The sequence below is a fragment of the Vicugna pacos genome, chromosome 11 (genome assembly GCF_048564905.1).
Source record: "Vicugna pacos chromosome 11, VicPac4, whole genome shotgun sequence".
NCBI lineage: Eukaryota > Metazoa > Chordata > Mammalia > Artiodactyla > Camelidae > Vicugna > Vicugna pacos.
Window position 1 is genome coordinate 78433230 of NC_132997.1, and position 13222 is coordinate 78446451.

At 47.5% G+C, this 13222-nt stretch overlaps 1 protein-coding gene across 1 annotated transcript in view; it reads right to left on the bottom strand.

Moving 5' to 3' along the window:
* Positions 1–4304: 4304 nt before the first annotated feature.
* Positions 4305–13222, bottom strand: part of ARL3 (ARF like GTPase 3) — a 28199-nt gene continuing 19281 nt past the window's right edge. The window contains exons 5-6 of the mRNA XM_006210460.4: positions 13032–13217; positions 4305–4583 (exon numbers count right to left, since the gene is read on the bottom strand). Coding sequence (XP_006210522.1) covers positions 4536–4583; positions 13032–13217 — 234 coding nt within the window. The 3' untranslated portion in view covers positions 4305–4535. The remainder of the gene's footprint in view (positions 4584–13031; positions 13218–13222) is intronic.

Below are 13222 nucleotides of genomic sequence, written 5' to 3' on the forward strand. Positions count from 1 at the left end.
GTGGGTGGGCAGAGGTCTTGGGAGCCTGGATTCTAGGTTTACTGAGTTCTTGTAACAGCTACCAGTGACTTAGTAGCTACTCTGCACTAGACATCCATATCATCAGGAGAACTCCACAAGGTAGATGATTACCTCATTTTACAGGTTAGAAACTGAGGCACAGTGTCTCTACTATGTGCTAGCTGTTGCCTTATGTCTACCTTTATTTACATTAAATCTCTTTAAATTTCCTGACAACTTTAGTCCCATTTCACAGATGAAGAGGCAGTACTCAAGAAAGTAAGCAACTTGCTCAAGATCACAGAGCTGATTTATGGTTAGACAGGGATAGTCCTCTGGGTCTGGGAGACCACAGTTTAATTGTATCACACTGTCCCTTTATTGTGCAGGGCATTCTGGGTAGAGTGGCCAGATTTAGCAAAACAACAAAAACAAAAACTGGGATGGCCAGTTAAATTTGAATTTCAGATAAACAGTGACTTTTTTGGAGTATTATAAGTATGTCTTAAATATTGCATGGGATAGACTTGTATTAAAAATGATTCTTCGTTTATTTGCAATTCAAGTTTATACTGAGTGTCCTGCCATTTTCTCTGGCAACACTAGACTTTCTCTTCCTGCCTGGAGCTCCCCTCTAGTCAGCCAACAGTTCGCCTTTAAAGGTGGGCCCTTGGGGACCAGACGGGCTGATGTGTCTCCAGGCAGTGAGGCTGCCAGAGGGGAAGACAAGCGCTTCTCCAGAGGGCAGAGACCTGGCCCAGAGCCCACTCTGCCTTCTACTGTGTGACTTTGGGCAAGTCTATTTCCCTCTCTGAACCCTCCCTAAAAGAAAAATCCAGTACTGGGTACTAGGTAAATGTCAATATTGTTGCCAGTCCCAATTTCCCTAATATCTCCCTTTTTCCTGTATGTGCAGGAAGGTACAAAATACACAGTTGTGCTGCTGTGAGGACACCCAATACTTGGGACAGGGACTCCCAGGGAGCAGTGCTGGTCAGAGGAGACCCCTCTTGTGAACTTGGAAGGCTGGGGGCTGAGCCTGCTGAGAAATGGGCCATTATTGTCTTGTCTCCAGAGGGGGCAGCTTGCTGCAGCCTTTGGACCCAGGTCCCGGCCCCGCCCACACTAATGGCTCTGTGATCTTGGGCAAATTCCTTAACCCTGGCCCGTGCCTCAGTTTCCTCAACTGTGAAGTGGGGCTAATACTTCCCCATGAGCTATGTGCAGTGTCTGGTATGTAGGAGGGACTTAATAAAGGGTTATTTTTTGTGTCAGCGGTGGTGGTAAGTTACATTCTTCCAAAGGAAGCACCTTGAAGGATGCTAACCCGGGAAAGCACAAGCACATGGCAGTCCCCTCCTCTCTCCCCTCTCCCAGCGCCGGCAAAGGACACCACACTGTCCAGGCTTCCTTCGATTTAGCTAAATTTTATTTGTCAGATTTTTGACAGACGTCTAAATTATACATTGAATTTTCCACATGACCAAATACCACGTCCCTTCCTTTGATTATCATTTTCAAAAGGGACTATAAAAAAAGAATCTTTCGATGGATCAGACTGAACCCTGAAACCACATGGAGTGCAGAGCTAAAAATAAAAGGAAGTAAGAACTGGCCCCTGAGAAGGAAAGAGAAATCAAAGCAAACTCTGACGGGAATCAAGGGACGAATCCTGGTGAGGGTGACATGGTGTCACCCTCCAGGCCAGGCCGGATAAGGAGCGGCCGACAGTGAGGGTGGGGCACAGAGTGGAGCAAAAATAGCCACCGCTTTAGTCCAGAGGGGAATAAAGAAATTTGTCAAAAGCCAGGAGAGAGAGAAGTGAGAGGGAGGGAGGGAGAGGGCAGGACTGCGTCCTTCCAGCAGTTTGGGAGCTGCGGACCTTAACCCCGGCACATTTCTACCCGCCGGCAGAATCGCTGACTCTCAGCAGACATGTTCCCCAGCTCAGCCCACATCAATGACACCCTTGTTTCCATAGCAACCAAGGGAGAGTGAAGGGGAAGGGTGTGCTGCCCTGGGCGCAGGGAATCCAGCCAGAAGGAGCTGCACAGGGTAGGTCAGGAGGAGGGGAGAGGGGAGGGGAAGGAGTTTTTCCCACAACTGGTCTGAGCACGCATCCTGGGGCCCCTGTCCCAGGCCTTGCCTGTCCTCTGGCCCCCAGGCCTCTCCCCGGCACATTCAGAAGCAGTCGTGCCCAGGGCAGGTCTCACTAATAAGACTCACTGGAGGATGAGGGGGGTGGATGGGAGACCCAGACTCCCCTCTCTAGCTTCCAATCTGTCCTCTGATTGTGGCCCTGGGGGGTTGAGGCGGGGCTGGGGAGAGGAAAGGGGACTTTAGAAGTATTTTGTTTTTACAAATGGGAGCTTTCAAACTCTGCATTTTCCAGGCTTCTCTCATCTACCCTGTGAGCCCCAGGAGGGTTCTGTGGGGCTCAAAGGGAAGATGAAAGCCTGTGACATCCACAATGTCTCTGTGTCTTTAGCTGAGAAGCAAATCTGAACATTCACAGAGGCTGTTATCAGAGGAGGGCAAGTGGCTTCTGCCTGCTGGCCGAGGCACTGGGGGGGGCCCTTTCAAACAGCCCCCTAAGTTGGTGGTAAAAGAACAAAAATATTTCACAGACCATCTACTGCCCGAGTCCAAGTTCCATATCACAGTATTCCCAAATTGCAGACCTCAGAGCAGGCATTTTGCCCCTCAGATAACATCCCTGGTGCATTATTTGGAGGGAAAAACCATTTTTAAGTGTTAGAGCCACATTTCCAGCCTGACAGAAGGGAGATTTCTGGTTCCTTGTAATTCTGTTCTGCCTCCTTTCAAAGCAAGACAGATGCCTGGGTGAAGACAGACAAGCCAGAGGAGGCTGCGGGGAGCAACCAGCTCAGTGGTTTAAAAAATCTCACCTTCTTTTGTTTTGCAAGTCCTTACAGGTCTGTCCACAGCCACCCCAGGGCACCTTTTCATGTCTGGCCTTGTTAATGATTTTCACCCCAGACCGCCTTTGAAGCAGGCCAGGCTTCGGCCTCACCTGCACACCTTGGTCCAGAAAGGCAGAGTACTGAGGGCCATGGGGTGGAGTCACCCTTTCAGTCTCCTCACACACCTTGGTGGGTTTGGGAAGGGCCACCTCCCGGGATGAAAGGGCGGCTGCTCTCCTGGGACCCACCAGCCGCTAGACAGTCTCTTATTCATTCTCTGAAAACCCCTGAGCTCAGGCACCAGAACAGAGTTCAATTCAGGCGCCAAGGGATGCTCTGGCCAGATTTCCCACGTTTGAAGCCGGGGATTTCTTAAGGCTCAGGGAAACAAGCTCTTTTCGCAACATGGGGCAAGAGAAGTCTCCTGCCATTCCTCTCCAGTCAATCAACAGAGGACACATTTTGCTGAAGAGAGGCAGAAGGGACCAGCAGCTGGGGCGACTGGCTTCCCTGGGCATGGCCCCGCTCTTCCCAGCAGCAAACCCTCTCCATCTGTGAGCAGCCCACACCACCGAGTTGCCAGCACTGTAAAAATTGATCTCTTCTACAAATCGATCTGCCTGGCTTTGCTCAGTAGAGCAGGTTCATGGTAAAGCTGCATTTATTTTTAAAATCTGATAGCACTGGCCTATTGTGATCATTTAAACACAGAATTCTTTGAGCTTTAGAAATCCCTTCTATAGGACGGCCGTGGAGAAGCCAGCTAATCTCAGAGTCGGTTGCTCACTGCTCCACTGAACTGGAGAAAGCCTGTTTACGCTAGCCTGAGCCCTCCATGTGAGGGCTTTTTAAGGACCTTGTAATTTTTCTGGAATTAAACCTCCCACCTCTCCTTACATTCCAGATGTCATTACAGTCAGAAGTCCTAAGAATTTGCTTCCCTGTGAGGCTGACTGAGGGGGCTGGAAATGGGGTATGTTTCTGTGGTGACTTGTTTGCAAGAAAGGCTTTTTTTTTTTCCTCTCCAAAGGGTGAGATTACATACACCATCTCCTACCTGCATGACAAGATGGTTTAATCATCTGCTATTCCTCTCCTCCCCTGCAGCGGTGTCCCACCCGGACAGGCTGCAGCCCTGGTAAAAGTCACTGACCAGCACCAGCAAATACTGTCTTGGTTTCAACACCATGGAGGGGAAATGTAAGGACAGGTCAGGAAATAAATGACCTTGGCTTCTTCCTCTTCCTCCCCTTCCCCCACTTTTTTTCCTTGGAAAAAAAAAGCCCACTGGAATTGTCTAAACTGCAATGCAATCTCTTGCTCATTTAAAAAGATCTCATTTTCTAATCATGTGCTTTGAGACATTTAATACTATTTCAATTATGCAGAGGAAATAATATAATTCCTTTATTTGAAAAATGATACTGAACCTCAGAGATCAGTTAAATCTACTGCTGGAATGGGGATTCTTTTCAAACTGTGTTGTTCCCTCTCTTCACACAGCTGTAGCTGTACACAGATGGAAAAACATTTGGTCAGAAAGCAGCAAATTAGTGTTTTTCAGGACAGAATTCAGCTCCCGCAGCTCCTGCATCTCCATTCGTCTAGATTTTATTTCTTCTTTGCATTGACATTTTTGCAGACCCAGTTCATGCCGTCCTTTGAGGGAAAGGGGCAGAGAGAGGCAGTGTTAGTTGTAAGAAAGGCACCACAGACTCCAGCCCTGGAGGGGAGTGGGCAAGGGTCCTGGGTCCTCCTCCCCAGCCACCAGCTCAGCGGGGCTTGCCTGCCCCAGGGGCCCACCTGGGTGACCAGGGACAGTGGCCTCCTGGGGAGGAGGAGGAGGGAGGCCACTGAGAGCATGGGAGAGAGAAGGGAAGGGGAGTGTCCAATGCCTGAACTTGAGATGGGTCCTCAGGAACTCCCTCTGAAAAAATAAATACGCCTGCCTGGATCCAAGGCCTGATTGAGGAGCTATCAGGACAGATTCCAGCCATTTTTGGCTTTTTCTAAAAGCTGACCTTTGCTAGGGCATTAAATTCAATAAGCCACCCTTCTGGTGCCCCAGTGTGTTTACAGTGTGACAGTGTACCCTTGGGCTAAATTAAATTTTTTTGGAAAAACAAACCAACTGCAGTGTGTGTTACTACACACACACTGGGGCAATGTGCATTTATTTCTCTTCGTGTAGCCCCACAGAAAGGTTTAAAAGGGCCTGGCCTGATTCTTGTAGCTTTAAGCACTACCAAACAGAGGGGCTGTGGAGGAGGTTCCCTTAAAGGAACAATGACCTTGAAAGCGTCCTCTCTTAGAAGGCGGGAGGAGAGGGACAGAGGTAAAAATTACACAATGCCTACAGCCACCCGGCAGGCGGCATGACTGCTCATGGATGCCAGGCCTGCCAGAGATGACCTCCTCTTCAACCCCCGTTGGAGCCATCCCAAATGCTCACCCTTTCCCCACAGTCCATCCAACCTCCAGGGGTGTGTGGAGTTCTCAGAAGCCCAGAACAAAACCAAAGGAGGCTCCTGCAACACACCCCTTTCCCCCTGCATCTGTCACACACGCTTGCTGGAGTCCCTCTCACATTTGCACATTTCAAGGCATACATGACATTCAGAGCCCCGCATTTCCTGTGACCAGGGAGCTGGTTGTTGAACCTGAACAGCTGAGACAGCTTAAAGTAATAAATATCAGCTGACACCCTCGGCCATTCGGAGCATTAATCCCATAAACAATACATCCAGCAGGCATACTATCTCCTGGCTAATCTGATCATAACCTGAATTTACAGTGATTAAAACTCCGCCAGGTGCCATCGGAGCACTTGGGTGGGAAAACCAGATAATCTGATGGCTGTCCTGGAGCAGACCTTAGGGCACGTGCCAAGAAGAGGCTGGCCAGGGCTGAAGGCACAAAGGTGGACAGCACCTGGCAGCAGTGGGGACGAGGGTCGGGGAAGGCTGTGGTGGGAGAAGGTGGACTCCGAATGCATCTCCAATTACAACTGGGTCAGCTACTTACTCTGAAAAGCTGAGGCCAATTTTGCAACCATCTTATGAAAAGGATTAATTTAAAAAGAAACATGTTTAATTCTAGGAGCTAATTGGTTTCTAGGAAAAAAAAATGATCACCGGCCAGGAGGTAAAAAAGATTTTACAAATAAAGGAGGGATGAATAAGATAACGATCTTCTCTTTGCCTTCAAAGCTGAATAGCTCAGCACTTATGTAGCACTTTCCATCTTCAGGAACCCGCACAAACACCATCAAAGGTGCATACCTCAAGATTTTCTCCTCTATAGAGACTTGCAATATTTTATCAAATCATCTCAGAGAAATCAAGAGTCGTGTTCCCAAGCTATGTGAATACCGGTTTTCCCCTTGTTTTATGGCTGATTATAGAGGGGGGTGGGTTTCTTTTATTATATGTAACTGAACATGAATGCATTCAAAGAGATAAGAAAAATATTTACTCAGCTGCAGGAACCCAGCAGAACGTGGAGGGTGAGGGGCCGCTTTCTCCTGGGTATCTGTTACTGAGGCAGAGGGGATTTAAATGGCGGAGCCCTGCTGAGCGGCCAGCCGTGTCCTCCAGATGTCTGTGTGGGCCAAGGTGGCAAAGCCCTCCAGCCAGTCCTGCCAGCAGAGGGCGCTCAGAGGCAGGTCCCACCAGCTCACCTGCTACCTGGGAGTGGGTGGGGTGGGGCACTCCACACAGGGAGACTTAAGCTGCTCTGACTCAGGGAGGCTGCCCTCGCCCTGATCTAAAGTGTTTGGAGGCTGGGGAGTTGTGCCTTTCCTGTTCCTACCCAGAGGAGGACCTGAGCTGGAGGTGAGAGGGGTCTGGGAGGCAGTATTCAACGGGGAGAGGGGAGGCTGTTACCTCTTCAATCAAATCAAGCACAAGCCGTGCCAAGGTGCCCACTGTCAAGGAAAGATAACAGTGCTGTCCAAGATCCCTGAGGGGAGGGTGCATGTCGGACTGGCTTGAGGTGTTTATAGCACTTAGCCAGGTGGCTGGCCTGCAGTAGACATTTAATTTCTACCTTTTAAATTAATCCTTGTAACAAGCCAGTGAAGTAAGTACTACCAAAATTTCCACATTAGGGATGAGGAAATGGGGGCACAGAACAGTGCGTGGCAGAGGCGGGCTGTGAACCCAGGCAACCTAGCTCCAGCATCCACACTCTTTAACCACTGACCATTTCTCAATGTCTGTGGGCAAGTGCCAGAGGGAGGCACTCTGTCTCAAGCTTAAACAAGGAGCTGGGGATAGCCCTTGAGCTAGTCAAGGGAGCAATTCTAGCTTTTTCTGCCTCATGACTTCCAGCTGAATATAGGGGCGTGAGATGGAGCAGCCCCAGCCAAGCACCCTGTGTGGCTTTGCCACAGCTCTGAAGGTGGCAGAGGCTGTTTCTGGCCACTCAACACTCAAGATTCTGGGGGCTGCGAGGTATCTGTGCACGTGGGAACCTGCAGATTTACCTCGCTACGCGATCCCAGAATATTAACACTCTGCAAGCCCACCACCTCCAGCTGTACATGGAAGCTCTACATTTAGAGACAACACCGCAAGAGGAAGAACCCTCTGCTTCTCATGTTTAAATCAGCAGCCACATCACTCTGACCTTAATTGGTAAGGCTTTGATTTTTTAAAACAGATGACTGAGAAAAGGTAATTGTTTACTTGAAGTAGGTTACTGCTCTTTCTCCAAAGAAGGAAGTGAACTCATAGGTTTGTTTAATGGTTGAACTTTTACTGTCAAAAACTGGTTTGACCAAATTTCTGCACATTTGATTTTTCATCATGGGGGTGACAATCTTATGCCATATAGCATGAGCAGTCCTCCCTTTCTTCCTCCACCACACTTCCCCCTGACCACGCTTGCTGAAACTTAATTTGAATTGATTAGCTTCAATTCAATAACAGCAACTAAGGAGAGGCACTGAACCTCAAATACTGAGCTCTGTTTGGCCTCTTGGAGAGGCAGTACATTTTGCCATGTCATGATACCATTCCTTAACAACCACTGCGAAAAATATAAGGCAGCCCCTAACCATATGGATGGAAACCTACTAATCACAGGTCTCTATGGTCCAGGATTAAAGGCACGATGCCCTTTCTATGGGAAGAGTGGTCTCTGATTGCACTTCTTTTAATCTGATCTCTCTGCAAAGTATCCATCACTATTCGATGGTTGGAAGGAAGCAGTGGCAGCCATGGTTGGGTGGGCCTGGTTTTTAACGCCAGGAGGACTACACCGTCACGCTAGTAATTGCTTTAAGACGAAGGAGCTCAGGCCCTTGCTGAGCAATGCAGCCTATCCCATTGTGCCGCTGGGCCTCCGGGTCAAGGAGCAGCTTGGAGGCAGCATACATAAAATACTGCTTGCTATGAACACTTTTTCTGGTGACAAAGGGCGCTAACCAGAGAGGTAGCAAAATCGCATGTCCCAAGCTTCCCTTCTTAGTCTACAGAGAGGTTTGAAAATTTAAAAATAAACCTGAGGTCTGACTTGCAGATAAGCAGTTCCATGCACACTTGGAGTCAAAAATAACTGATGCCAGGCCTAGAAAGAAGTTGTAAATGTCATTTAAAAAAAATACTGAAATTCTGTTGACATATTAAGGGAAAAGTGCCCTGGATCAAGGAAGAAGAAACAAAAACAAGACCTGGGCTAGTGCATGTTTTGGGTTCATCGGCAGGGCACTCTGAAGTACAGCTCACACCTACGGGCTCAGCCTGCTAGAGGTCCTCTGCATGCAGGTGAGACCTCTGTGAGCCGGATCATCGCTCCTGCTTGGAGACGGAAGAAAGGGGATGTGGGAGCGATGGGAAAAGAGGACGAGCACGAGGTTGGGGGCATGGAGAGTGATACCCAGGAGAACCTTCCACTAGCTCAAAGCTCTCCGGGTAGGCAGGTCTTTGTTATGACTAAGGCTAGAGATGGGGTTGAAACTGCTGATCTCTGTTTTGAAAGGAAATTCTAATGCAGTGTAACTTTAGTTAAACACACACATGCAATGTTTTACAGAGGCGATGTCTTCAAACACCTGAAACTACAACAGCCAAGGAGAGCTGTGGTTTGGGGTTTACATTCAGGTCTGCAGGTGGAGGACGGATTGATTTCTCTACACCTTTTTCTGGCTGTAAGCCAGGTCCTTTGTTCACTATTTTCTAGACACCCAGGGAAAGGAAGAGTCCCAGGGCTGGATGTTATGTACCAGCAGAGGCCCTGGCAACCCTGGCCTAGCCCCAGGGCGCAGAGGGAGGCTGCTCGAGGGGGTTGCAGGTTTTCCCTCCCTGACATTGTTCAGCTTCTTCTCTTTCCACTTTCATCTGCTTGACATAACTGGGTCTCCTCTCATCACTCCTCTGGACTATGGGGCTCTCTGCAGGCAGAGTTTCCAAGATTGATGTTCTCCTTCCACTTCTAGTGCCCTTTACCTCCGCTCTGCTCTTGACAGTTTACTATGAGAACCTGTTTTAATTACATGATGGGCTGCCTCCTTGTCAGCCAGGCAAAGAAAGACCTGTTCTGAACTCTCCTGAAGGCCTCAAAAGCCAACTTCCACACCCACAGCAGGGGACTGCCCGTTCTTGTAAAGACTGCACGTATTTGCCTTCAGAATATCCAGCAGAATGAGAGCCTGAAATCCATCCCAGGAATCACTAACTTCCATCTTCTCAAAGCCTGTGTTTAAGCTACTCAGCTGAGGAGAAGTGGTACACCTGCCTGACTGGTCCAGGGGGCGTAGCTCACCACTTAGCGGCTCTGTTCCCTCGGCTCCCCACTCAAGGGTTATTTATCAGCAGAGGACAGGTCTCTCAAATGCATTTTGATTAAACACACACACAAACACAATGCAAATAGAAGCTCTGTTTTTAAACATCTGAAACAGTAACAGAAATTCCAGGTCTTTTTTTAACTTTTGTACATCTTCTTTCAGGGTCATTAGAGCTGTGGTGACATACTTGACCCACTTAACCTCTGATCATTTTGGTAGCTCTGCCCATCACTGATCAGCTTTCAGAGGGTAATGGGTGGGGAGGGCAGGATGGGAAAATGGAATAGGAATTTAGGGAATTTTGGTCATCTTTACCCAGAATCTCCGTCTGAAAGTGATCTTATGGACATTTTTCTTTTTTAAAAATTTTAATTAATTTATTTAAAACATTGTTGTGGGGGGAAGGTAATTAGGTTTATTTATTTATTTATTTAATGGAGGTACTAGGGATTGAATCCAGGACCTCGTGCATGCTAGGCACACACTCTACCACTGAGCTACACCCTCCCCTGCTTATGGACATTTTTCTAGTGAAGTCGTTCACTTTTAGGAATACTTCAAGTGTTAATTAATATGAATCATTAAAACGCCTGCTCTTGAAATAAGCAATGCAGTAAAAAAATTCTACCTAAGTGACTCTTTACAGTGAAAACCAAGAAACTGGCTGAGTGGGCAAGAGCTCAGGTCAAAGACAGTACCTGAGAGGGACACGGTCAATCAGTGTCTCACAATGAAAAGCATTTCCACAGAAAACTCCACGACCTTTCTCCAGTCCCCAAAGGTTATCATTAAAGGACAATAGACAGCAGATTCCCTTCTTAATTAACATTTTTATTAAATAACTCATTTCAAATAATGGTTAAATTCTCTAAATTTATATCATTCTATTAACCATAATCTAATCTCATTAACCTTGAAATCCCAGTCTTAACTACCCAATTCTATACACCATGGTACTATCTACTCAACTAATTAAGTGACCTTCAAACTATTTCTCCTCTGTATAAAATCATTATTTTTCTTGCTCACGGTTCTTTGTTGGATTTCTCTTGATATCATTTCCTGTGAACCTGGTTGCTGAAGGTCCCTGATCAGGGAAGAACTTTCTAACAAAATCAAACCATACATGATGGTCTCATTTGATTCCTGCCTCCCCGCATCCTCCAACTGTCTGATAGCTCACAGCCTGTTGTTCAGCCTAAAGATCCTGTGACTTCAAGGGAACTCCATTTCTGTGGTAAACAGCCGGAACACAGAGCTCCATCCTGTCGCCTCTGCCTGGCCGGCTGTGGAGGGGTAGGGGCCAGGACGATAATGACCAGAGCTCCCTCCCAGGCTCCTCTGAGGAAGCACCCTTGACTTGAATGCCTCTCCTCTAAATACTGATTCTGGGTAACTCTAGCCCCTCCTTTTTATACCCCTAGGGCTGGCTGAAGAAACAAGAGCCTCACGGTTAATTCCGGCTTTGCTTTCTTTTCCTTTCGACACTCGGGCCAAGTGAAAATAGGTTACAGAGCTGTCAACCGCCACTTTCTCAGGAATGTGCACACAAAGTGCGTTTATCTGCTTAAGCCCCACCTTTAGAGTCCCCAACCTCAAGATGCTCTCTACTTTCCATATTTGGGTTCTGAACCATTTAGAGAGGCAGAGTCCTCTTGCTGAAGTGGTTTGTACAAACTCAAGAAAGCTACTCTCTTTTCCTGGGCCTCATCCTCACCAAAATTACCTTGGGCCTCACGAGGACCATCTTACGCACAACTGAGGGAAATACCTTAGGCAGAGTTTGATTTTTGTTCAGAAGTGAGAAGCTAAATAAAATGATCAGAGTTTACCTGTTCAAAACATCTGGGTTGTGGTATACTGGTTGGACCAGCTTGTAAATTAAGCTGAAAAATGCCCACTTAACATCTGAAAACCTGATATACGTACACATCTGTGATTCCAATATTACAGAGGAGATTTGAGAAGAATGAAACTAGCAGGTCGTCACTTTCTTTGTGGAGTGGGATTAGGGGAGAGGAAAGAACTTTTCAGTTTTTAATTTTATATAGTACCTTGATATGATTAACAATGAGAATATATTGCTTTTATAACCACAATCTAAGAAAGAAAAAAGTAAGTAAATAAGACTTAACATCTGCCTAAATCTCAGAGACTCACAGAGCTCTGGCTTCCATCGTGGGGATGCAGCCGAGGTGATCTCTGGCTACTTGCCAGACCTTCCACAACATACACCCACACCCACACCCACACCCACACAGACACACACACACACATGTGAACCAAGAGCTTCTGAGGGGCAGGTATCGGGAGAGTCTGGAGCAGGGGGTGCTTGTTTTGTGCTGACTGGTCTGCCCTCAGATCTAGAGGCCAAGCAAAGAAATGGGCCGTGGTTGTTAGTGTAACAACAAAAACAGATGGAACAACTGAAATAATTCTAGGAAGTGATTATTTGCTTGAAGTAAAAGCTGTCAGGCAGCTTTAAGACAAATCAGTGTCAAATGACTGTGGGCAGAGGGAGGGAGAATATCAGAAAGGAAATGGAAAGATGTTTAAAACGAGGCATGTGGAACATGGAGGGGTGCTTCAGAATCAAGATGTGGTCCTGGAGGGTTGACTCCAAGTGTCAGCTGGTTGGAGGCTGCTTGAGAGGAAGTATCAGAGCTGAGAGTGTTTACCATTCTTTGAGGATACAGCCTCTCAAGCTGTCTGGGTTACAATCATTTTCTAACCTAAATTAATATCAATGGGGGGGGAGCATGCTCTTTCACTACCCAGTTCCTCAGTATAAAGCACAAGGCTTTCTGTTGGCAGAAGCCTTTCCATGGGAGACCAGCCTGAACTAGCGGGAAACAGACAGCAACCCCGAGGGCAGTGGAGACAGCCAACAGGAAAAACAGGACACTTCTAGGGTAACTAGTGTGCATAATTGGTGGCTCTGTTACCTTGGAAGTACCAGTATTTAGCACCCATAATACCAGACACAACACCAAGCCCCCAACTCAATCATCAGAGAATCCTAGCATTAGAAAGCACTTCTGAAGTCTTCTGTTCTGACCTCCTCCCCAGTGGGGTAAAGCTTGTTGCTTGTGTGGGCTGGTTTATCTGTGGCTTTTCTGGAACAGTTAATGAGATCAGATTGGTTGCTAAGTAGAAAAGAACCCAATTCCTCCAGGCCCTTCACATCCGGGAATGGCTCATCTGCCCATCAAAGGCTATTTGTTTCATACCTTTTTCTATCTAGATCCGCCCAACCAATGAGACAGACTACCTTGGTTGCTATGTTGCCAGGTGACCAAGCGCTCCAGTAACCTCACCTGAACGCCCTCTCCTGTGAGAGCTGAGCAAGACTGGATCTGCCAGACTCGGTCGCGGATGGTGTGCAGATTCAGTCCTTCTGCAATTTCAGAAGCAGGGGCCGCCGTGAGCAGATCCTGCTTGTTAGCAAAGATGAGCACTGGCACACAACTTAGCTTTTCTTCCTCCAGTAATTCAGCTAGTTCCTGGA